Source organism: Puntigrus tetrazona, chromosome 7 (assembly GCF_018831695.1).
Source record: "Puntigrus tetrazona isolate hp1 chromosome 7, ASM1883169v1, whole genome shotgun sequence".
In the NCBI taxonomy this organism is placed as follows: Eukaryota; Metazoa; Chordata; class Actinopteri; order Cypriniformes; family Cyprinidae; genus Puntigrus; species Puntigrus tetrazona.
The window spans coordinates 8020223-8043859 of record NC_056705.1 but is presented as its reverse complement, the minus strand read 5'-3'; the positions used below and the strand labels follow the sequence as shown (position 1 = coordinate 8043859).

The 23637-nt window shown below is 40.1% G+C and overlaps 2 protein-coding genes across 3 annotated transcripts in view; one reads left to right on the top strand and one right to left on the bottom strand.

Moving 5' to 3' along the window:
* Positions 1-6767: 6767 nt before the first annotated feature.
* LOC122348302 (aerolysin-like protein) lies at positions 6768-8337 on the top strand. The gene is made up of 2 exons (XM_043243619.1): positions 6768-6855; positions 6966-8337. The coding sequence occupies exon 2, from the start codon at positions 6979-6981 to the stop codon at positions 7924-7926; it is 948 nt and encodes a 315-aa protein (XP_043099554.1). The 5' UTR covers positions 6768-6855; positions 6966-6978; the 3' UTR covers positions 7927-8337.
* A 647-nt stretch (positions 8338-8984) lies between these two features.
* LOC122348662 (aerolysin-like protein) overlaps positions 8985-23637 on the bottom strand; it is a 333550-nt gene continuing 318897 nt past the window's right edge. Inside the window, exons 1-2 of one of the 2 annotated variants that reach the window (XM_043244330.1) lie at positions 10420-10436; positions 8985-10228 (exon numbers count right to left, since the gene is read on the bottom strand). In XM_043244330.1, the coding sequence (XP_043100265.1) occupies positions 9268-10215 (948 nt within the window). In that variant the 5' untranslated portion in view covers positions 10216-10228; positions 10420-10436 and the 3' untranslated portion in view covers positions 8985-9267. Of the gene's footprint in view, positions 10229-10419; positions 10437-23637 lie in introns of those variants that run through there. The other variant, XM_043244331.1, reaches the window with a different exon arrangement.

The following is a 23637-nucleotide window of genomic DNA, read 5'->3' as shown; positions in this document are numbered from 1 at the left end:
AAGAATCTGTAATTTATCACTTATGACATCAAGTAGAGATTTGATTTTTATCAGACCACATTGTTAGATTTCAGGGAAACACTTTAATTAGAGGAAAATAATATGCAATCTAACCCGAAAGTGTGTCTGAGTGCATTAGTCGACTCCTTTCAATTGTCCATTAATTGTTATTTTGGGGTTTCTAGTCATTATCTGCGCTATAGCCTTTTAAGGTAATGAACACAGCCATGCTAATATTGTTTCGCAAGCATAAACTTCGAATTTCAGTCTCCTCTTCAACCACTAGACAGATTCATTGCCATGCTTATTGTATGTGTGCTGAATCCGGCTATCTCTAATGGATGATAAAACCTCTTGACAATTCTAATTAGCCTAAATTCGCAGCAATTACCATATGCCCATTTCTCTTTTGGTCAGATCAGATTAAGCAGTGCTGAGGTTTTTATATGTCAGGATGTAAAAGCGCTTCAGTCGTGTTCCACGCTCTTAATTACATTGTTTTAGATTGTCTGCATCAGCGTTTCCAAAGTAATGCACGTTTTCTATTTCTCAACACCCAAAATCAACTCAGTAGAATAGGTTTATTCATTTCTCTCTTAAATACAACGATATATCAGAACATGAAGACTTGCAGACAAACTTCACTGCGCAAATGTCTCGCTTGTGAGGGAGGTCCATCCGTGTATGTGTGGTATAGAGCAAAATAGAGCAAAAAAATCGCCGCTGAAATGCTAATAATGCTGTATTTTTACAGGTGCATGTTTGGCACTGGCCGATTAACCAATCTTTAACCCTGACCCTCCAGATGCCCTTTAAAACGCCCCCTTTGGTGCTTGTATTTCTGTTTTCGAGATCTTCAGGTGCTGTCTGCCACACAGTGAGCAGTGACCTAATAAAGGTCAAACCGATGTCTCCGAGCAGACATATCAGTTCTGATGGACCATGAAGAGTATTACTAAATGCTGGCCTATGGTGGAAAAAGTATGCTTTATTTTATTCATAATATATTTCCTGTTTTAATAGTACATTGCAAAAATGCTACCAAAAAATAATATTTTTATTATTTAAATTTTTAATGCTTTAGCCCATTTTCACAATACAACTATTAGCACGCTTTAAAATATTTAAAGAAAAACAACCAAAATATATGTTTTACAAAAAAAGTACTTGAATTGAAAGTTATATGTAAGTATATTTATTTGCACTTAAATATATTTTGGAATATATGATCACTGTAGCGGTGCATTGAAAGTGCTTTATTAAGTAAATTATTAAATGACCTGAAGTTGTGTGTTTTAAGTCATATTTTTGAGAGTCTTCACGATTAAACTTTGCTTTCATGGAGCAATAAAACAAATAAAGCAAATAAATAAAGCTAATGCGTTATAAAGTGTCCAGCCAAGTAAACACTGCCTATATTGCATGGCCAAAAACTGTTCACCGTTCACTCACCTCGCATTAATATTATATCAATGCATTATTATAACCTATCCTTATAAATTTTGTATAGTAAAGCTGAAAAAAAACCAAAAAAACAAAATTGGCTTTGATATAAGTATAAAGCTACAGAAGTAGTTCCCCAGGAATTCGTTTTTAGTCTCCTTCAATATTGCTTGTTTGGAAGTGGAACGAAAGCAAATAAATTATGAGAAACTATATAAATTTTTTAAAAATAACCGTAAATAACAGCTCACTTCTTCTAAACATGCTATACATTTATTATTTATTGTTACATTTGTTTGCATCTCTGCGCCCACATACCGTATTTCGATGCAGCTAATTCTCAATAAAACTGTTTTCATTTATGTATTTTACTTTTTCTGTTGTCAGGGATGAATGTGAAATAATGACCGCAACCTATAACCAGCTCTACCTTCCAAGATGCTGATCCTAATTTATAATCGAGCTGTCGTCTAATAGGCTACACGTAAGATAAAGATAATAGCTGTGCTGTTATTTCGACACAGACTGCATGAAAAATGAGAGAAGCAGTGCAGCTGTTTTAACTGAAAGCGCAGCTCGCCGAAAAGAGCGGATCGGAGAGAGAGAGAGAGGTGTGTGTGCATAAAGAGAGACCTCGCGCTCGTGCGGCAGATAAACACGGTCCACGCTTAATGCGCATCTTGTATATTAAAGGATTTTAGGGGCCCCTTGACTTTTGGGGGCCCAAGGCTTTGCCTAATGGCTATGTCTGTCCCTGTTTGAATGCAGAAGATGCCCCATCCTCACGCTTGAAAGCCACCAGGGTTATAATTTGTACATCATAATTGTTTCTTTTTCTTTGTGTGTGTGTGTGTGTGTGTGTGTGTGTGCGTGCGTGCTATTGCAGGAATGATGACACTGCTCATTGAAAAAACTATTTTTGATGCTGTTCACTTGATTTAAACAACCGCTTTTGATTTAGCACCGTTTAGCATATGAGCAGTGCTTAACGGGAGCAGGATCATACACCTGACAACAACAACCAAACAAAACAAAAAAAACAGGTTAAGTAGCTATTCATAATACCTATGGCGTCAAAATGGCTCTGATGGTTTGGATGAATTTGTGACAAGCCTGAATTCTATTTATCATATACATATTTATGTATTAAATATGTATTTATTATATTAACATTTATGATTTATTACATAAAAACCGGGTTAACGTGAGTTCAAAATAAATCGCTTGCTCAAACTTTTTACAAAAATTTTGAAGCAGTGTTCTTTAAAATATATTCATAATATTCATAATGACAATGAGCACAATATAGCCTAGCGACAAAACAGACTAAACACCTAAAACTGCTAGATATCTTAAAAAAAAAATATGTAAAAAAAAAATATGTCAATGACTATAATGATAACAAGACATCACTGAAGAGAAAAACAACTAATAAATCCACCTTTAATGACTATATATCACATTGTTTGTCCGTCAAAGTTCAACACTACTTTACATCTGAAGAGAAGTGCTTCTTCTCATCAGTTAACGTAAACCAGGAATGGATTAGCCCTTGCCTTTCCATCATCCTTACCAGGTTGGTAAGGGTATGTTTCAATCCATTGTAGATAAATATTTCACTTAATAGCATTTTTTTGTTCTCTGTCTTTAAGAGTATTCTGTTTGGCCAGTTCGGTAGAAGGAACCAACTCAGACGAGTGATTCGTTTCTGATTCACATGACCAGAAATCCTCGAATTAGTACAACTTAATACAAATATCTTAATACAATAACTCAATATTACAAACTCAAGTGTTTATTTAAAATGTAAAGCGTTAAACATTTGGAACATGTGCGGGTTTAAATGTGAACCATATTTTATAAGCCCTCTCTGACTTTTTATATTTGCATATAAAAAGTGCTTTATCAGCATTCGACTACGTCATTTTCCTCATTTGTGTTTCACTTTGGAAAAATACATTTGCAAAAATGAATACATGTAAATGCAGAGCTGAGATAAGAACGCTGTTCTTCATAAGCAGTAATTCCTATCATCATTGATGCAAAACAGATCCATTTTATGCTTTGGAAACAAGTTTATCTATCTTCAGAATTTTATATTCTAATACTTTGGAATACGAACAGAGAAAGCAATTAGCCTACTGTGTTTTTAATAAAAACTAGATGATCTCTCGATGATAGATGATTCTCATCTTTTGACTGCTGTTTTTTTATGTATTTATTATTTTTTTGATAATGTGAGCTGAATATTACAAAAAATATATATTCTTGTGTTTTGAGTTAATTTTATTGCAGTCTTAAATATGTGTAAATTCCATATAATAGTATGATCCATAGTTCATAATCACAGGGGCATTTCCAGAATTCTATGCTTAATTATTACATTACACAGAGAATTATTATGATTATTGCCAGTTTTTGAGGAAGAACCCACGTCATGAGGCCAAAAGAGCTCTCTCATGCAAGTGAAGGGGTCAAAACAATGAAAACGAATCCATCAGAGAGACAGCAGGAAAATGACGAGTGGCCAAGTCAACAGTTACATTCTGAGAAGAAATAATGCACTGGCGAGCTCAGAAACTCCATTCACGGGCGGACAACAGAAGTGGGCGATCGAAGAACCCTCTCCACGATCAAGAAAAACCCTTTCACAACATCCAGCCAAGAAAAGGACACTCTCCAGACGGTAGACGTGTCTCTGACAAACGATCAAGAGAAGACTTTATGAGAGCAAACACAGGGGCTTCACCACAAGGTCCACTCAGTCCATAGACTTTAGCTCACTCTTAACCAGATGGCACTCCCTCGCCACATTGATTTTTACACCACACCGCTGTTGTATTTCACTCCGGTCTTTAATTCCCATCATCCATTGCACTGATGACACACACATACCTGATTGAACTCATCAAGCGTTCACCTGCATTCAATTAAACACACACACCATAAATAGAGGTTTCTCCCTCAGTTCTACGTCGAGTGTTGTTTAGCGCTTATCCCTCTCCTAGAGATAACTACAAGAGCCATTCCCTGTCCCTGCCTAGTGTCCGGATTTACTCTTTGCCTGCCGTCTCGCACATTGTTTGTAGGTTTGGATTATTGTTCTGTCTCTCCCCTTTGGATTACGTTTGCTGTGGTTTCTCTCTGCTCTCTGGTTTTCTATGTATCTGTTTGCCTGTTTTTACCATGTTTTTGAATAAATCTTTGCACTTGGATCTCCTTATCTGCCAGGTTACAGATGCATTACAGACCTGGAAAATAATAACAAAAAAGGAAACCCAGTTTCTGGTGATGTCCATGAGTTATTAAGCTATTATATTAAGCTATAAATATCTTAACACCTAGGGATCCCTAAATTTGAGCAGAAAGTATGAAAATTTGCTCAATGTCCATATATTTATGTACCTGACTGTATATACCATAATTGGGATTTATTTTTTGTGGCTTTTGAGGTTAACGCACAGCACCTGCACAAAGAGCTGACTAAAGCGGGCCTAAGTTGAAGGTAGGAGAGCCCCTGCCATTAGGATTGGACTCCACATTTGTCTAAGGAGTGTATTCAGTTCTGCTTCAATATATATGATCTGTGATCAAGCTATTATCAAGTACTTAACCTCTTAGATTATAGTTGTTGTAATAAAGTTATGAGTTTATGATACTTTAGTAGTTAGCTGAGTTTCTCTTTCCCTTTTGTGTCTAAGAAACTGCACTCGTTATCTGTATTCTTTGAAAAATACAAATCTGAGCCACTCAAACTTGAAGGAAATAGGTATAGGTGTATGTGTTTGTTGGGAATCGTGTTCTCAGGATGGGAGTAGCCACAAACAGTAATGGGAACTAATGCACAAAAGACAATGTCATTGGCTTTTATCATCCCTAATTGATTAACGTGGTGCTTTGCTGTTTTCTTTTACTTAAGCCAGTCTTACAAGGTTTAGAAATTGGCAAACACTGAAGGACAGTAGAAACGTTTCCATTACAGATTTTCTACATATAGACAGCGCTCACATTAACCAATATTATATGACTAACACATAACCTATTGCCTTTTGTCTTTTGATTTTGGTGAGATTTTATTTACTTTGCATATATTTATACAAAGGAGGCATATGCATGTATCTTTACATCAAGCAGTATGGAGAGCCACTTTTGAAACATGCATGATGTGGCTGAAAGAAACACATCGACTACCGCAATCATCTTCGGAGCGGGACTCCACACCAACCTGTCAAAGCATCAATGGCAAGGAAAGCACCGTATACTCAAGAATGTTCACATATCAAGTGTTTCTTGGAGGTTTTAGTAGATTGAAGAATGATTTTTTACATACTCCATATGACCTGTAAATGTGAAAAACCCATTTGCATTGCAGTTTTGCAAATTATTCCACCTCAAGCGAGCGTCTACATTTTTTTGCGATATTTGGGAGTTCTTGCTAAATTTACGCATTTCCATTAGGCATGTTTTCAATTCGTAATTTCATTTTGGCCAATTTGATGGGTAATTCGGACATGACTAGTGAAAGCCCCATAGTACAGTGGTAGAAATGGCATCTAATAAATCTGTCAATGTGTGGATGCGGGAAGGAGCACTCGACGAGAATCACACTAAACAGTTTTTAATCTTCCACAAAGGAGTAAATAGCAATACGGACAGGCAAGCAGGTAGACAGACTGGAACCACACGCATACATAGACGAGACCGGACGATTTAACAAAGCACAAACAGGAACTTATATAGCACAAAGTAAATGACATAACTAACTGAACACAACAAGACAATTAACTGAAGACAGAAAGTAGGGCACAAGGAGCACATGGAACATTAAAAAAAACAACAAACAGTCCAAACTCGTGACAGAATCCTTTCTTAATTGATTAAATGGTGTTAGAGAAGAAGGAATGAGATCTGGACATAGTTACAGTAAGGTCTTAAAATAAATAAACAACTATATTGTGTAATATATTGTGTGTATATATAGAGCAAAATATACAAACACACACCCCACCCGCAGTTTAAATACCATAGACATGGGAAATATTAGTGTTACCGCTTCAAAGTGATCTGCCAGCTTACAGTAAAGTTCCCCAGGTTAATTATAAAACTTTTGCAGTGAGAGCTCAGAAAAAAAAAAAACAAGCTCAGTGCCAACAAACAAATTTTTTCCACTGTATTTGATAAGAAACCATGGAACTTGTTCACCTGTGACAGTTGCCTATTGCGAAATGCAAAAGAGGCAAATTGAATGGGTGTTGTATAACCAAAATTAAAAAAAAAAATTATCTTTACGTACATCACCTGCCTCCTTTGGAGCTCTATTTAAGCAGCACCCTGTTCAAATCCATCTCACTTTTCAGGCTTTCACCAGACAAGCCAGTCTTGAGAAGAAGTTCATCAGACTACAGTCATCTTGTGAGTATAAATTTAATTTGTGTAGGGCTAATATTATAGGGCTAATCAATTAATGAACTTGATTTATATCTGATGTTAAACTGAATGTTAATCTGTGACCTAATTTCCAGATCTACTTTAAAGATGTCCAAACCAACAACTGTGCAGAACGTTGGTGGTGGAGGTGGCGCTCCTTTTACATTTACAGGTGAGAATAATGGCGCCAATTTAGAGAAGATCGGGGTGTGGTTGGGAGAATGGCAGGTGAAGGCCGACAAGGTTTGGCTTTCAGACGGCAGAAGTGAAACCTTTGGCAATCCACACGGGCCCTATCAAGAGTATACCTTCAAGTCCGGCGAGTGTTTCACCTCACTGTCCCTGTGGGACAACGGAGAAAAACGACGTCTTGGAGCCATCAAATTCAAGACCAACAATGGTGGAGAATTTTTTGCAAAAATGACCAAATACTCCCTACCAACAGAATACCCCATGGATGTCGGCTCTGGGTTTTGTCTGGGAGTTGTAGGAGGAGCTGGTGCAGATATTGACCGCATGGGGTTCATGTTTCTCAATGCGGTTCAATCGGTAGTCCTCACCAATGTCAGCTATCCCACTCTCCACCAGCTGATACCAAAGGTGTCAGTGGAAGAGATCAAATCCATCACTTACAAGAATGACACCTCCACTAATCAAAAACAAACAGTCGAAACTTCAAAGAAAGTGACCAAAAAATCATCATGGTCCATGAGCAACAGCTTTACATCCACATTTAGTGTGGAAGTGAAGGCAGGGATTCCAGACATTGTAGATGTTTCCACAGGATTCAGCGTCAGCGTTGGAGTAGAAAGCAGTTATACTCAGGAGTACACCGATGAGAGAACCGAAACACTGACCTTCCCTCTCGATGTGCTGCCTAAAAAGAAAGTGGATGTTGACATCACCATCGGCAGAGCCACCTTTGACCTGCCTTACACCGGCACGGTGAAGATCACTTGCAGGAACGGCGGTGTGCTACAGTACAAAACCCAGGGCCAATACAAAGGCGTCACTTACACTGATATCAAAGTGGATACTAAAGAATATAATCTGTAAAATTAAAGCAGATTATACATGCAAAACAGAAATTCTTTGATTTTCCTATTTTTAATCAGTTATGTATCAGTTATCCTAAATATAGTTTCAGGAGGTTTCATGGAAAATATACGTTCACCAATATTCTCGCAATAATATTTTATTACAGAGACATTCATATAGCGTATACTCTGTTTAATTGCTTTAATATATCATTTTTAGAATATCAGTTACTCTACATTTAATCAGAATTTAAGGGGATATGTATATCAGTTCAACACTGTTATTGTTGAAATTATGTTTTATGATTTTAATACAGAAACATCCATATAGCTTATACTTTGTGATACTACTTGATCATGTAAGATTTTCAGATGTGTTTAATCTGACTTTAATAAAAGGATGACACTTCATTAAATAAACAATGGTATGAGTTTTCTGTGTCCTCTACATGACTGATTTGACTTGATTTGTAACTGATGTGTGTGTGTGTGTGTGTGTGTGTGTGTGTGTGTGAGCATCGTGATTCTTGGTTCTTGTTTCCAGTACAGCTGTAATGTGAGATATATGAACAGAACTAATTCTGTATTTCTGTGATTGACTGACATGAATCACTGAATCATATTCATTCCAGCTGAAGCTCCAGCTGATGGCTTCTGTCTCCTGTATCCTCCTGTTACTAATAATCAATAAACAACTAATAAGCAAATCAAAATAACAGCATATAAACTGATGTTATACATTAAAGGTGTACTCTGCGAGGTATGAGATACCTATGATTCATTGTTGAAAATTTGCCTTAGCACTATTATTATTCTACTTTTAGACGCCCCAATGACAAATTAAAAAAATGAAGTAGGCAGGATTTACTATTGAAAGAATCAGAGATCAAACTCCAGTTCTGACGCTAAAAGAGGGAAGGCTAAGAAAAATGTAGCCTAAAAATTTTTTTATTTCATACCCACCAAAATAGGAGGTTCTATCTGTATTATGTGTATTATAGTAGGCCTACGCTGAATTGACTTTAAACTAAACAGTTATATTTGATAAAACAACACTATTGACACACAGGGTTCATTTAAAATGCAATGCTTTTATTACATATTTGATTAAACATCAGCAATTCGTACGTGATGAAGTAATTCACATAATTTGTTAGCAGCGATGATTACTAAATTAATGAAGCTATATGAATGCTTTGTAGCAGAATCACAAGTGATCATTTTGGAAAGGACAAGCTGAGTATGTATCTTTCCGGTTTAAAACCATTGAGCACGTTTGAAGGCACCAGTGGAAGCCCAAACGAGATCAAATGTAGATACACTGCCGATAAAGCCCAGCCAAGAACAATCTGCCTCAACATTACAGATCGGATTCTTTAGTATTCACTTTGATGTCAGTGTAAGTGACGCCTTTGTATTGGCCCTTGGTTTGGTACTCTAACACAGCGCCGTTCTTGCAAGTGATCTTCACCGTGCCGATGTAAGGCAGGTCGAACGCGACTCTGCCGATGGTGATGTCAACATCCACCTTTCTTCTCGGCGGGACATCTACAGCGGTAGACAGTGTTTCGGCTCTCTCGTCGGCGTGCTCATGGCTGTAAGTGCTTTCTCCTCCAACGCTGAAACCGTATCCTCTAGAGATCTCTTTAACCTCCGGGATCCCCGCCTTCACTACCACGCTAAACGTTTCAGTGAAACTCCTGCTCATGGACCACGAAGATGTTTTGGTCACTTTCTTCGAGGTTTCGATTGTTTGCTGTTGGTTGGCAGAGGTTTCGTTTGCGTAAGAGCCCGTTTTGATCTCTTCCACCACCACCTGCGGGGTCAGCTGGTGGAGAGTGGGGTAGCTGACATCGGTCACGACTACCGATTCAACCGCGTTGAGAAACACGAGCCCGGCGCGGTCGATACACGCATCAGCTCTTCCTTCGACTCCCAGGCAAAACCCAGAGCCGATGTCGATGGGACGTTCTTTTTTTAAACCCCCGTTTGTCATCTCCGCGTAAAATTCTCCGTCCTGATTGGTCTTGAATTTGATGGCTCCGAGATGCGTTCCTGCTTTGTTCTCCCACAGGGACAGTGAGGCGAAGCACTCGCCGGACTTGAAGGTGTACTCTTGATAGGGCCCGTCTGGATTGCCAAAGGTTTCACTTCTGCCGTCTGAAAGCCAGACCTTGACGGCCTTCACCTGGCATTCTCCCACCCACACCCCGATCTTCTCTAAACCGGCACCATTATTCGTCCCAGTAAACGAAAAGGGACAACCTCCTGTGCCACCAACGTTTTGAACAGTTGTTGGGCTGGACATCTTTAAAGCAGATCTGGAAATAACAGAATAGCATTCAAAATAACGTCAGAGATGAAGTACACAAAGTATGTTACTATTGTTCCTCGTTTCGATGCTATTAAAGCTTTTCCTCCACATTTACTTACGTTTAAAACCTATTACATGCAATACTGCGATAACTAATGTCAAAATATCAAGTTGAGTGGCCACTGGAAAAATACTCACAGATGACTGCAGACTGATGAACGCCTTCTCAAGATCGGTTCTTCTGATGAAAGCCAGAAATGTGAGATGTCTTTGACCGGACAGCTGCTTAAATACCCAAACGACGTGGAAAAACACACCCTGTGTCAGAGTCATCTGACAAAAAAAAAAACTAAAAACTTTCCCATACACCCTTGTGATTAATTGATTGATTGATTGATTGATTGATTGATTAAACTCTATTTTTAATTAAACCATGCTTACTTTTGAAAGGTGAGGTGTTCTTTTTATTATTATTATTAGATGTTTAGCTCTGTTTAGAGCTTTTTTTAATAGTGTTTTAAACGAGTGAATTAATGCTCCTTTTGATTTAACATTGAATCTGGTTTAATTCAGATCCCGCCTGACTCAACGATTGCCTTCGATGCTGATTACAACAGATTTTGGTGTCTTGCGCTACATTAGGGAGTAAATAAAAAAAGGGTGCTTGTCGTAAGTTCCCAACATCCTACGGTTACTGAATAATGCTAGATTATTTTTTTCAGTGCTCAACCCTTTTAAGCCTGACATTTAAAGTTAAAAACATAGATGACTTTTACATAGAGCCAGGTTCTTATAGTGTTACACTTAAAGTAAAACTCCCATATGTCTTAGAGTAAAGTTGTTATATAATAATGAGAAAATCTTAGACTAAAGAAACACTATTGATCTAAATATGGCACAAAAAAAAAAACTAAATTAGAGCAAAATTTCAGATCATTAAATCAGACACCAAAGCAAAACATTAACATATTTATTATGTTATTATTATAACTATAGTGTTGTTATGTCGTGTCCCTTATAGTGTTATCCATTTCAAGCTGGCTATACCAGAAGTATCTGAAGTAAATAATTCAATCTTCTTTTCTTCATAACCCTCAGGTAAAATAGCAACTCGGGTCAAAAGGAATTAATTCTGTTTAAATATATAAAATGGTTTTTGCTTTGGACAAAACTGTGATTATGATTGCCAGGTTTACTCCACATTCCCTCAAACATCTGTCAGAGAGTGTCGTAAATATCGTAAGATGACTTTCCATTTAAAATCTCTCCTTACATGACGAAAATCTGATTTAATCCTCCCGAGAAATCTCCTGCGTTTCTTCACGTGAATGAAGCAGCAGCCTCTGATATAATTTCGAGATAAACTTAACTATAATTCCCATGTGTGTATTAATCAGTTTTTATTACTTCATTCGGATCAAAATCAAAAATTTTGCAAGAAAGCCGATTATGTGTAAACACGTAAAACATAAAGCACGAAAAAAAAATGCAAAAAGAAGGCACTCCCTTCACTGCTGAGAAAATATAGTGATGAAATACGTGGGAAAAAATGTTGGGTTTCAGATTTCACAGGCATTCTGAATAGTTTTCATGGGAAAATGACACTTCGTTCAATGTTTTACATCAGTGGTTTTTACTCCTGGCGCTGGGATAACTACATTTCTCCTTTATCTAACACTTCGTTTCAGTTCAGCCGATGCCGTGGTGCAGCTGAATTAAGAAAAGTCACTTCGATACACTCACAATCGATGTAAAATATATGCAAAAAATATGCGGCCACTCAAATATGAGTTAAGTTCATCAAAACTTAATCATTTAATCATGTTTAGTGACGTCCCAGTGACCATTTGCATCTATATTTAATTTACATTATCTTCATGCTTTCGTTAAAAATGCATTCCTAAAATTAAAAATAACAATAATAATATTTTTGGTGCTATTTTTAAAAACTATAAAGAGTCTGGAAAATGTTCATCTGTCTGGAGATGTGAAGTTAAAGACAACGCACATATCTTTTTTTTTTACAAATTTGAGGTTTGCATAGATTGGATTTTTTTTTTAGTTGTGTAAAGATGAAGCACTAAAACTTTCATACAAGTTTTGGAGGGTTTTTTTTTTAACTAACAACATAAAGGTTGTTATACGTAAAAAACCATCACGATTGCGCGGACAAATGAACCCCAGCCTAACGATAGAGGTTCTTACGATGCTATAAAAAAGAAGAAGAAAAAGCATTAATTAGATGACAGGCTGTTTTTTTTAACACGGTTTAGAGACTTCAGAAATGTGTTGTGCATCAAATATGATACTGCTTTATAGGTTTAAGGGCCAATCATGATATAAAGGAGTCATCAAAACATCAGCGGTTCCTTTTCGCCTTTATATATTTGATTTCATGTCTGCTTATTGCAAAGCTCCATAAAAAAGTGCATATAAGAAAATAACATTCATGCAAAAAAAAAATAAATGAACTTTATTTTGCTGGCTTGTTAAACTGCAGTCCAGTGAGCACTAGGTGGCACTGTCCTCTTCATTTCGTTCGGTCTCTTGCGGTCAGCCGGGGAGGAATTATCCGCAACGGGGGTAAAAGCGAGGTCAGATACATAGTTTTAAAAAACAACGTGCGTTCACAGAACGCGGAAACCCGCCGGTCTCAGGTGAGGTGCCCAAAACAAGCGGAGTCGCGTGACCTCCGAGCGACCTCGACATGACAACGTGTGCGTCTGTGGGAAGTCGCCGCGCGCAGCCTCGGGGGCCTGTAAACAGTGCGGGGCAAAAGTTCAGGTCGTGTGCCACTGTCTGTCATCGCTCGGCGAAAACAGATGCGTCTGTCGTTTTTCTCTGCGAACTTGCACTCAGAGCCGGTCTGTTTGCAGCCCTGTTAACGCACGGCTTTGATGGATCTGTTCGTCTCGAGACGCAACCGAGCGCCCCTTTAGCCCGACCTTTATTTATAAGGCGCTTTTGTGTCGGTGTAGCTTTACGGCAGCCTAATAAATAGGAAGACGGTGAGGCGAAAGGACGATAGTTATCGATGCAATCAAGTCGACAATATGAGTCCTAGGGCGAGGAACCGAAACTCGGGAGAAAAAAAAACTACAAAAATGTCAAAAGTTCAACTGCGCCTGCACCCTCAAAAACGCGGCCTGTTATTTACACAAACACAAACATTCTCCATCTGTTTGTTTAACGTGTCTGGGATCCGATTGCTCGATCGTTCTGACTGGATTTTGTCCAGTGCTGCAAACGCGAGCTCATTTTCGCAGATACAGATTACGGTTTATGCCGCTGTGATTATTACGCTGAAATTAAGATGCGCTTTTACGCAGCTTTTCATCTCTGCAGGTGTGACTAAGCCTCTTCCTGAAAAATCACAGTCTGGCGCCGTCTAACACCCATCCTCGTTTCTGCCGCGCGGAAATGCATTTTTGACGAGCGGAGGGTAACGGAGACGAAACACCCTCCATTTTGGTTTTATCTCAATTACCTGCATGAAAGTTTGATGCCGGCTTTGAGAGCGAGCGGCAGCAATTGAGTTTCTATGGAGCAGATTAAAGATTGATCATTTATATATAATGAGGTCTCGCCTGCAAGCGCGCTGGAGGCGGAAAGACACAATAGACCGCGTCTGCTCTTAGAGGGCCTACATCTAGATGGGTTTAGCTGCATTATAGCTATAGGGCCTATTTCTCGTAATATTAGACTTTAATCGGCTGCATTTCTACCATGTTGCATTTCTACCATCGCAATGCTATATATTGGGTTTTAGGCCAATGTGTTATTAGGGACGGTTTGTATTTGTTGGGTTACGACCTGGAGTTTTGATGATTTGACACGTTGCATTCGAAGCAGTGTTGCTATATGAAGCATTTTGGAAGTTTTAATTGATTTTGGAGATGCCTAATTGACTGCTGTGACAAAATGAAATTGTAAAAAGAATTAAAAAGCGACCTAGATATTGATAAATGTGTCCTATAGATTTTTTTTTTTTTTTGCATTTAAGGTAAACATTTTTTTTAATTTTGCTTCGTTATTTTGCTTTTTTAAGCATCCTTTACAACTCGAGAGAGATATTATTGATCACCCTCTTCTATACCCTCTTATATATATATATATAAAAAATTAGGGTTTTCGCAACAGTTCCAATTTCACAAAGAAACCCTACTTTGTTGAATTATCTCAAGACCATTTTGTCTTCTGAAAAATGCAAAGATTATGTGGACGTTAAAGGTTCTTCGTGGAATCATGGATGCTTGCAAACTCTTTGGTTATAATAAAATTAATAAACTGATAATATTCTGATCAGGCTCTGCTAAACAGAACCCGAGGGTGACGTTTTAGTATTTTCCCTAATTATATCAGTGTGGAATTTGATTATTCAGATCAAGAAAGAAGTATTGCTAGTTTAAGATGATATCCTAGGGGAAGTTTACGAGAAAGAGAAATGATGCATCAGCGGGGCAGAGCGTAAATATTCCAGGAGATGCGTACAGCCCGGGGTGGAGGGGATGAATGGAGTTACAGAGGGAAGTCATTGGCTCCGTGGAGGCCTGTGACGGTGCATCTCCGCGACGTCTGCTCAGATTGCTTTTGTTTTGATGTATCAGTGGCAGCGATTCCACGTGCGCCCGCCCGGGCAGGGTAAGCCCGACCGGGGCACGGAGTGTCTCCTGGCGGCGCCCGATCGCGCGGTGGATTTCATGAGCGATTTCACAACACATGCTCTCAGTGAAAATGGACTAATTACGCCGAGAGAACGTGCGTACGCGCGCGGCCTTTTAAATACGGGCGACAAGATTTCAAAAGCACACAACAATGCGCAACGCGCGCGCGCGCTCAAAAAAACAAACGGCAACCGCGCGGTTCTCTGCCACAGATTTAGGCAAAGCTTTGTTTGCCGACAGCCTGGCTGATATTACGGTCAGCGCGTCTGAAGAGGAGTGATCTGATGAAAATACGCGCGTGGCTCGTAGCAATAGAAACAAAACCCACGAAGACGACGGCGCGCAGAGCTGCCCCGTCCATTACTGCGATTTTCTCGCAGGGTGAATAGTTCACATCGCATCACCTGAACCCCGGCATCTGTTGCTGTTGCTATAGAAACCCGCTGCTGGACGCAGGTTGCACGGACAGCTGACTTCTGCCTCGGTTAATGCGTCCCGACTGACCGCGCGCTATCGCACCTGTCCATCCTTTGCCAAACTTCTCGCGTTGTTTCGCTCAAATCGCTTAAAGAGCGCGTCATTCTAAAACAATGCAAATAATTTGTTCATTTCAATGCCCATTACACCAATCGGATCGACGCTTGACCTCCCTGCGGAATAATTAGTAGGCCTAAAATAAAATCATTAGGCGACATACGCAACCGATCTTGGGAGTGCATACGCAGAAAAAAACATTATTATTGGAAATAAAACAGCATTCACTGTGACCTAATTATATGGTGAAGTTCGGCGCAGGCAACAGACAGTGGCTGATTTATTTAAAACAAAAATCAAACACTTGCAAGATTAGTCTGGAAAGCTTAGTAAAGTGCATATATAAAAAAGTCTATGCACATTTGCATATATATATATATATATATATATGTGTGTGTGTGTGTCTGTATGTGTGTGTGTGTGTGTGTGTGTGTGCATTTTATACGTTAAGCCTAATTAATAAACTTCACACAGTCCACTTTTAAGAAGATATTCTGAACATTATATATTATATATTTTTATTATTATTATTCAGCCTATATCTAAACATGGACTGCGTTATAATATCTTCTAATACCTTTGTCGGCGTGTATTAATTATTCATGGATCTCAGAGTCCAGAAAAAGAAGAGACGGCCGGAGAGGCTTTACGCCCATTTGAGTTTCAAGACGCTTCCAGTTGCTTCTCGCAGAATCACGGGACGCGCGGGAAGCTGGAAGAAAACAGGTAAAGACGTGCACCGATATGTCTTCCTATTACTACACGCGTTTATGGGTTGCGCAGAGACATTTGGTGAGGTTTTTTTTTGTATTAAAGTAAATGTTCCTTAATTTTTCTTGGCACCCGTCTCTAGGCTGTATTCGAAGGGAATCGTAAGTGTGTCGCTCGCTCTGTCCGCGCGCGAGCGGAGTCTAGGACCATGAGCGGCGGAGCGTCTCTCTCCGCGCGCGGTGCATTCACAGTTCACGGGCGTCCGGACGCTAACGCGATGAGACAGGGGAACCTTTACGGCAACAAACGGGAGTATAGTATCAGGGAAGGCTGACCGAGCCGTGAACCGCGGCCCTAACACGGAGCAAATTAACATCAACAAAAATAGCGCTGCGTTTTCAGATCGCTTATGTGCGAAGCGGCGAACGCAGCCCGCGGTGTCGGGCTCGTCTTTGCGCGGGATGCATGCCAAACCCCACACCACCCCACCCCCCGCTTACCTGAGCAGGTGGCCCCGGGTCCAGACGCTAGACCTGGACCTGGTCCGACGGACAGAACCAGAACCGATCGGTTTGCTGTAACTGCACGTCTGCGCTCAGAACTGTGGCTTGCGCGTGAGTCTCGCAAATAAAACGCGCGTTTTAAGTCAAAAGGCTCCCAAAACAATGCACACGACAGCTTATTTGCAGATGCTGCGTAATAAACGATTTTAACGTCTCTTTTACGTAATGATTTGACATTTTATGTTTAAAGTTATTAGGAATTGCGGTTTGAATGTCTGTGGATGTCTGCGTTTCTTTGCTAGACTGGTAAAAATTGTTTACGGCGCACATAGACCTAAAAATAGTCATTTTAAATGTTACGTTTAAAATGATGATTAGCATTGAAATATTGTTGAAACATGCTCTAAAAGGGTTACACGTCTCACAGGCTAGCTTTTCTTTCTCCGTCTGCTATTCTTTGTCTGCCAACTGTTTATTAAGAAAATAAACGGAACGTGTTTGAGGACGTCGATAAAGGTTTTAGGCACGCGCAACCAGTGCGTCCTGTACACGTATCTCGTTGCAACGCTCGTGCAATGTTCAGGGGAAAGAAAAATACTGCATGGTACGAAGGAAAACTAGACGCTCAGCCTCCAAAAACCGAGGCACGATTTTAAGAGACAAAGACGCGTCGCGCGGAAATGCGGCGCGTGACGCGCCCGGCCGAGGGCTGGTGATGAAATAGAGACAGGGACGGGAAGAGAGGCAGATGCTTTGACGAAAAGCGGTCCATTAAGTGAAGACAGAGCGGCGTGACGGGCTTAAAAGCCTCTGCTGACTCTCGCAAGGTGAGATGTCAGTGCGCGTTTGAGCCGAGCGCATCTTACCTTCCTGAATTCGCGCGGACCCCTGGCTCTGGACGACTCAACCCTCAGCACTTCACGTGTATGTTAGCAAAAAACTTTGCTCACAGATCATAACTCCTTTGCATAAACGAGAGCGCGCGGCGCTGGGCACGTGAAAGCGGAGCGCCTGCTTCTTTCAAACATCACGTGGCTTGTTGAAGACTTTTCTTAAGAGATATGATCCATATCTAGAGAGGGCGTCGCAGATTTTGCGTGTTATATAGTGCATATCATTTGCGCGCGAAAAAACACGTATTATGTGCACGTCAAACAATTAGGCATCTTGCCAAAGTTCATGTCTGCGTATAAATAACACGTAACATGTAAACCTACAGAAAATGCTGTTTTATTTAGCAATTATTTAGATTTTTCTATGCACCTTATAACGTTTAATAAACCTAATTGTACTTCACGGTTTTAGTGCCTTGTGGAAAACACATTTATCACATGATTTTTTTTTATTTATCAGTGTTTTTGCGATGAAATAGTAACTTTATAGCAGTTGATGAAACATATTGTTCATCGGCAAAAATTTAAGCTTGGTTCTGTAGGCCCACTGTAGTTTTATGGTAACCATAACTGCTGTTTTCGTAGTGTTTTTATAGCAACTCTTTAAAAACCTCCGCATAGCGATGCCTTGGCAATCATCAAACCCACTCCAGCGTCACAGCGGTGAGTTTTGTAGCGCCAACAATCATATTTTCAGCAGAATTGGGGGGAAATCGGGTTTCGTGCATCCTGCCGTGATCACTGCAGGCACATTAACATTTAATTATTGAGATTTAAATGATTTTGCGCTTGTCCTTTAGGACACACAGAGGTGCCACTTTTGCATTCGCTGACTTGTGACATCACGGCCTGTGGGCCTAGACACCAAAAATACTGTCTGGAGCTAAAACCTGCAGCCTTTTCTCTGGATTCATTGAATGCCGGTTCAGATTTATACAGCCTATTGTTTCTTTCGATATCATCCGAGTGGGTCTGCATCGGCGTGGTCCTTAATGCACGTCCATGTTTAGAATCTGGTTTCTGCACCGCTACCAAAAATGTAAATGGCAAACTGACTTTTTTCCAGGACAAAAATCATGTTAGAATCGAGTGCACTGCTGTTTTTAAAGTGTTTAACCTACTGGAGGAATCAACCTTCGAACGACGTGCAGCTATCGAACCGCATTCACAGACGCTGAAAATATTTTAACTTAAAAAAATGACACACTTCACCTTATAGGAAAAACGATCTGTTCACATTCAGGACTTTCTATCCGCCGCTTTCAGCGTGCAAGGTCATCTATAAAGTGAGAGAAAGAAAAAGAGAAAAACCAAGCTCTTTATATCCATTCTGTGGAGCCCCTTTTAAAGCGACGCCTGAGTGAATTGCTCTCTGTATGTTTTTCACACTTCCCTGCTGTCCGTCACATTAGCGCCCTCCCCGAAGATCCATTACCGGAGCGCTTTGACTATCTCCAGAGAAGCCCCGGACGGGGATATGGAGAGAGGCGAAGCTGCTGTTTGCTTGACTGAAAGAGACCTGAGCGTCACGCATATAGCATATTTATATGAGCGTGTGGATGTGTGCATTTGAGCAATCTGCGTTCCATACATAACATAAAAAAAATTTGAATTGAACTGGATTTTACACGAAATACAACACAGGATGCAGCAGAAGCGGTCGTCATTAATTTAGACTAGTTATGCCAATTTACTCTGTCAACGCTATTCAAAAAAGCCAATCGGCAAAGCAATGCCTTCGCCTTGTAGCCCCACAGAATGCGCGTTTGTTTTTGCAGTAACCTGGGGTTATATCCATATCTGCGGACGCTAATTCGTCTAATGTTGAGCGGTGCAGAGAGAGAGAGAAAATGCATAAAAGCGTTTTTCCAGCCGGTTATCTCCAAGTTGCAGGGATTGGGAGCTCGGGCTGAGTTTGGGTCGCTTGCGTTTCTCGGATCTGCTTTCTTCGGGATGTTTGCTGTCCCTGGAGGTTTCGCGAGTGTCGTTTGGTTGCTGTGACTTTCATACCTGCGCTTATTAAGTGATAACTCGCATGGATAAATAAATTCACTTGATAATTGGCCTTTTTTGTTGTGATTTGTTGTGCTAAGTGTGCCTGCAATCTTAAGAGCAGTGTCAGATGTCCCTCCTCTCCCTCTTCCTCTCAACCAACCGTCTTCTCCTACATCTGTTCTCCACCAATCACAGCAGAAACCAAACCAAAGGACCTCCAAAAGCCGGCGAGGGATGATGGATGTCTAACGGTTATGAGGTTCTTTACCAATGAGCCATTTCTCCCCAAAAAAGAGTCCAAATGCTGCAAATAACATACATTCATTGATTTCATATTACAGCCCATCTGCCAGCATTGGTCTTTCTGGTAGAGCAGATGCAGCCGAGTAAATAATTCATTAGCTAATTAGATGAGTGTTTTGCCTGGTCTTCCAGGGACAGACGTGATCATGGATCTGCGAGTGGATTCTCTCTGGATTTCGACTGATACTGTTAGTTTCGGCTCTTATTTTGAGCCCTTCTTTCAGACCTGATGACCAAACCTGTTTACATATGCATATGTTTCTGTTTCAGAAGTGTCTCGGGGGCCTTTTCCTGAAGATGTCTGAGCGGGTGACTCTCGATGCACTGACTCCAGCTTCAGCCACTCATTGTGAAGCTTTCCCAGGAGTTTGAATAGGCTTTGCCCGACAGCTTTCTAAAGATTGCACTCATCCCCCGCTTGTGCACCTTTTCCTACCCAATTTCTCTCTTCCAGTTAACTTTGCATGTAATATGCTTTGATACAGCGCTCATGAGCAGCCACTCCTTTCAGGAACGACCTTCTGTGATTCACCTCTTGTGGAGGGTGCCAATGATCGTCTTCTGGACCACTGCCAAGTCAACAGTCTCGTGGTTTCAAAAGACAAGAGATACCCAGAATTTTTTACCAAAGATATGGTCATTTAATGCAACTCAAATGTAAATGTTCCAATATTTAAAGATGCCATCATTTGTCTTTCGTGTAAGCTCTAACAATCAAAAAACTTGAAATACTTTTGAAATGTTTTATATATGAAAATATAGTAGTAGTAACAAAAATAATGAACCTTTTCACAATATAATTTTTTTATATGCGCCTTTATATATATTCTCCACGTATATATTAAATATATATTAATTAGGCTAGTAAGTATATAAAAAAATGCAATATTTATTAATTCCCGATTGTATTTTTTTGCGAATGAAAAGAAAACGATATTCTAAATGTTACGCATATAAATGCAAGTTCATTAAATTTTTTAATTATTATTTTATGCATGCATAAATACAGATACACACACGCAAACATATGTAAAATATGTATTAAGAAAAATGAATATGACAAATGTACGTGTGTGTATATAATGTTTTGTTTAGACATTGCATTATAGGCATCTGTCATATCACATGTTTGTTTGTAATGATTTGCAATTCGATGCAATCGTTGGCGAACGACTTTTTAAGTGGTTCTGTCTGTGAATAAACCGTGGTGATAGTAGCTATCTATCAATCAGCTGAAAAGCCCACTGTAATTTTGTCACGCGGAGTCAATAGATCAGCGCGTTTCTGTCACAGCTGATTATACGTTCACGCTGACCGACTCGCGGCATTTCCTGTTGGTTGACCTCAGGCTGACCTTACGACTCACGCTCTCTGACCTGAGCGGCGGCCTCAGCGCTAATGTCGCGTGACGACGGTGACAGTGTTCACACGTCTGAAGCCGATCGGTCCTGGTGAGGGCCGGACAGTAATCTGGACTGGCTTCTGAGAGTTCGGCCGGGCAGGAGTGTGACTTGTTTCTCACAGGTGTTATTGTCATCTCTGCTTCCCGTCGTAGCCCTTCCTTCACCGCCTCGGACGATGAAAGGTTGTGACTTTTCATGCTAGTTTAATATTAGTATTTACTTAAATAGCCAAAGAAAGCATTGCAGCACCTACAAATGAAAATTTGTCAAAAGTATTCACGCCCCTTAGGCCATCCGTGACGGGTTTGTGGTTTTATGGGAAGCGTTTTGGAGCGTTGCGTCACTTGCATTGCGGTGATTGGGTGCCGTCAGAATGAGAGTCCAAATGATAAAAGCATCACAATAATCCACAGCACTCCAGTCCATCGATTAACGAACGTCCCGTGAAGTGAACAGCTGTATGTTTGTAAGACGTTATGAGTTCATAAACCCTATCACCACCAACTCCATCTCCCGTCGTCACTCACATCAAAATCCACACACGTTTGTGATGTTTCTGCTTGAAAACCGCGACTTATCTGTTGGTATTTCTCTCTAGACTTAGTCCAGACAATTTTTTTCACTGGAGCGAGCAACATTAGGGCTCGGCCTACTTTAGCAAGGAACCAACAGGAAAACATCTCGATGGATTTGTTTCCCACAAACGCGCGGCTTTTCACCTCGCTGATGGACGTGGATCATTGAGATGTTTTTATCCGGACTCTCGTTCTGACGGCACCCATTCACCGCAGAGCATCCGTTGCCTAACAAGCACCAGACGGTGTGTTTGAAGCGTACGCTCGGACATACATACAAGGAACACGCGCGCGAACACGCACCGTTCTGACATCCTTGACACACCCAAAAAATAAATCTCGAGAGACAAGCAGCCCAGGGCGACTTCACACTCACCTTCTTTCTTCTCCTCAGATGCATCTGCTCCAAAATGTTGTGACACACACCATGTACCAACACATGCTCGGATCAGTCCGATAAACTCGGATAAACGCGTTCGCCCCGCTTATATCCGAAAAACGTCTCAAATCGCAGAACGCCGAATATTTCAATGCCGCATATTTGAACGTAATAATGGCGCTTATATTGTGCTCATATTTTCCGCAACAAAAATATGCGAAAAACATGCACTTTTAACTTACGCATCAGCCAGTGTGGCACGGATGAAAGCTGTAATTATTAATGCTCGTAGCCTAAAGAGTTAGCTTAGAAATCGGGACAAAGAGATAAATACTCTAATAAAAATGCGCTGCTGTAAATAGCAGCTTTGAAAATGCAACGATTAATTAAAATTCAATGGATGCTTCCGTCAGAGTCAGATTCCCAGGGCAACGTGTGAAGCGCAAAACTGTGACTGGAAAATATGGGGTTTTGATAATATAACATGCAGAAATGTTTAAGGTTACGGGTTCTTTCAAGGTCTTTGTGTTAGTTAGCGAGATATATTTTAGCAATCGCTCTTAACCTCAAACGAATCAATCACCTCGCATGTTTTCATAATCAAGAGACTGAATGTATATTTAATATATGCATATTTAAAATACCTTTAACTTAAATATACACCCAATAGGTTTAAGTCGCATCACAGCCTATATACGATTTCATTAAATAGCTAACTTTTTATTAACATTACTTCATACAGGAAGCGTTTAGATATATACTTATGATTATTTTTCTATAAGCCTCACCTGAACGCTATTTTATAAGGACGTTTTCTTGAACTGAAAAGCAAGAATGATGGACTTAATTGATAAATCACTCTCTTACCGCTTCCTAAATCCTCCTTTTTTAGCTGAAACCACAAGGTGCACGCATCGAGCGAGGTTTACGCGGTTCTGACGTGATGTGAAACGGCCAAAAGCGTGATCGTTCTCTCCGTTCCTCCCATGGCATTTTTCCCTCTTTGTCGGTGGGCTTCTCTGTGCGTGCTATAGCCGGAGCTAGAGTCCTTCGGGACGTTACGGAAGATGGGACACAGATGGGATGCTTGTCCCGACGCTCGAAAGAAACGCATCAAAGACGTATCCCATGCATGCCCGGGAGAGCTCCTAACTCTTTTCATTCGTGACATGCATAATTGAGTCATAATACTAATTGACTTCAAGAGGTCTTAAAAACCACGTTGCTTGAGGACAAATGTCTTGAAATGTTTCTTCAAAGTTTCGGCAGGACACAAAGATCTTTTTTTTTAAGCTTTAGTTACAGCATAACCGTTGTTATGTTAGTATAGTATCAACGTATCTATTTTTCACTTTCATTTTATCAATTTTTTGTCATTTTTTATCATTTTTTTATTAGGTTTTAGTTGGCTTTAGTATTTCAAGTTGAACTGGACAAAAAGGAGAAAATCCCTAGC

Bases quoted from the DNA above. Each gene is read 5' to 3' on its own strand.
- LOC122348302 (XM_043243619.1), top strand. From the start codon at position 6,979: ATGTCCAAACCAACAACTGTGCAGAACGTTGGTGGTGGAGGTGGCGCT.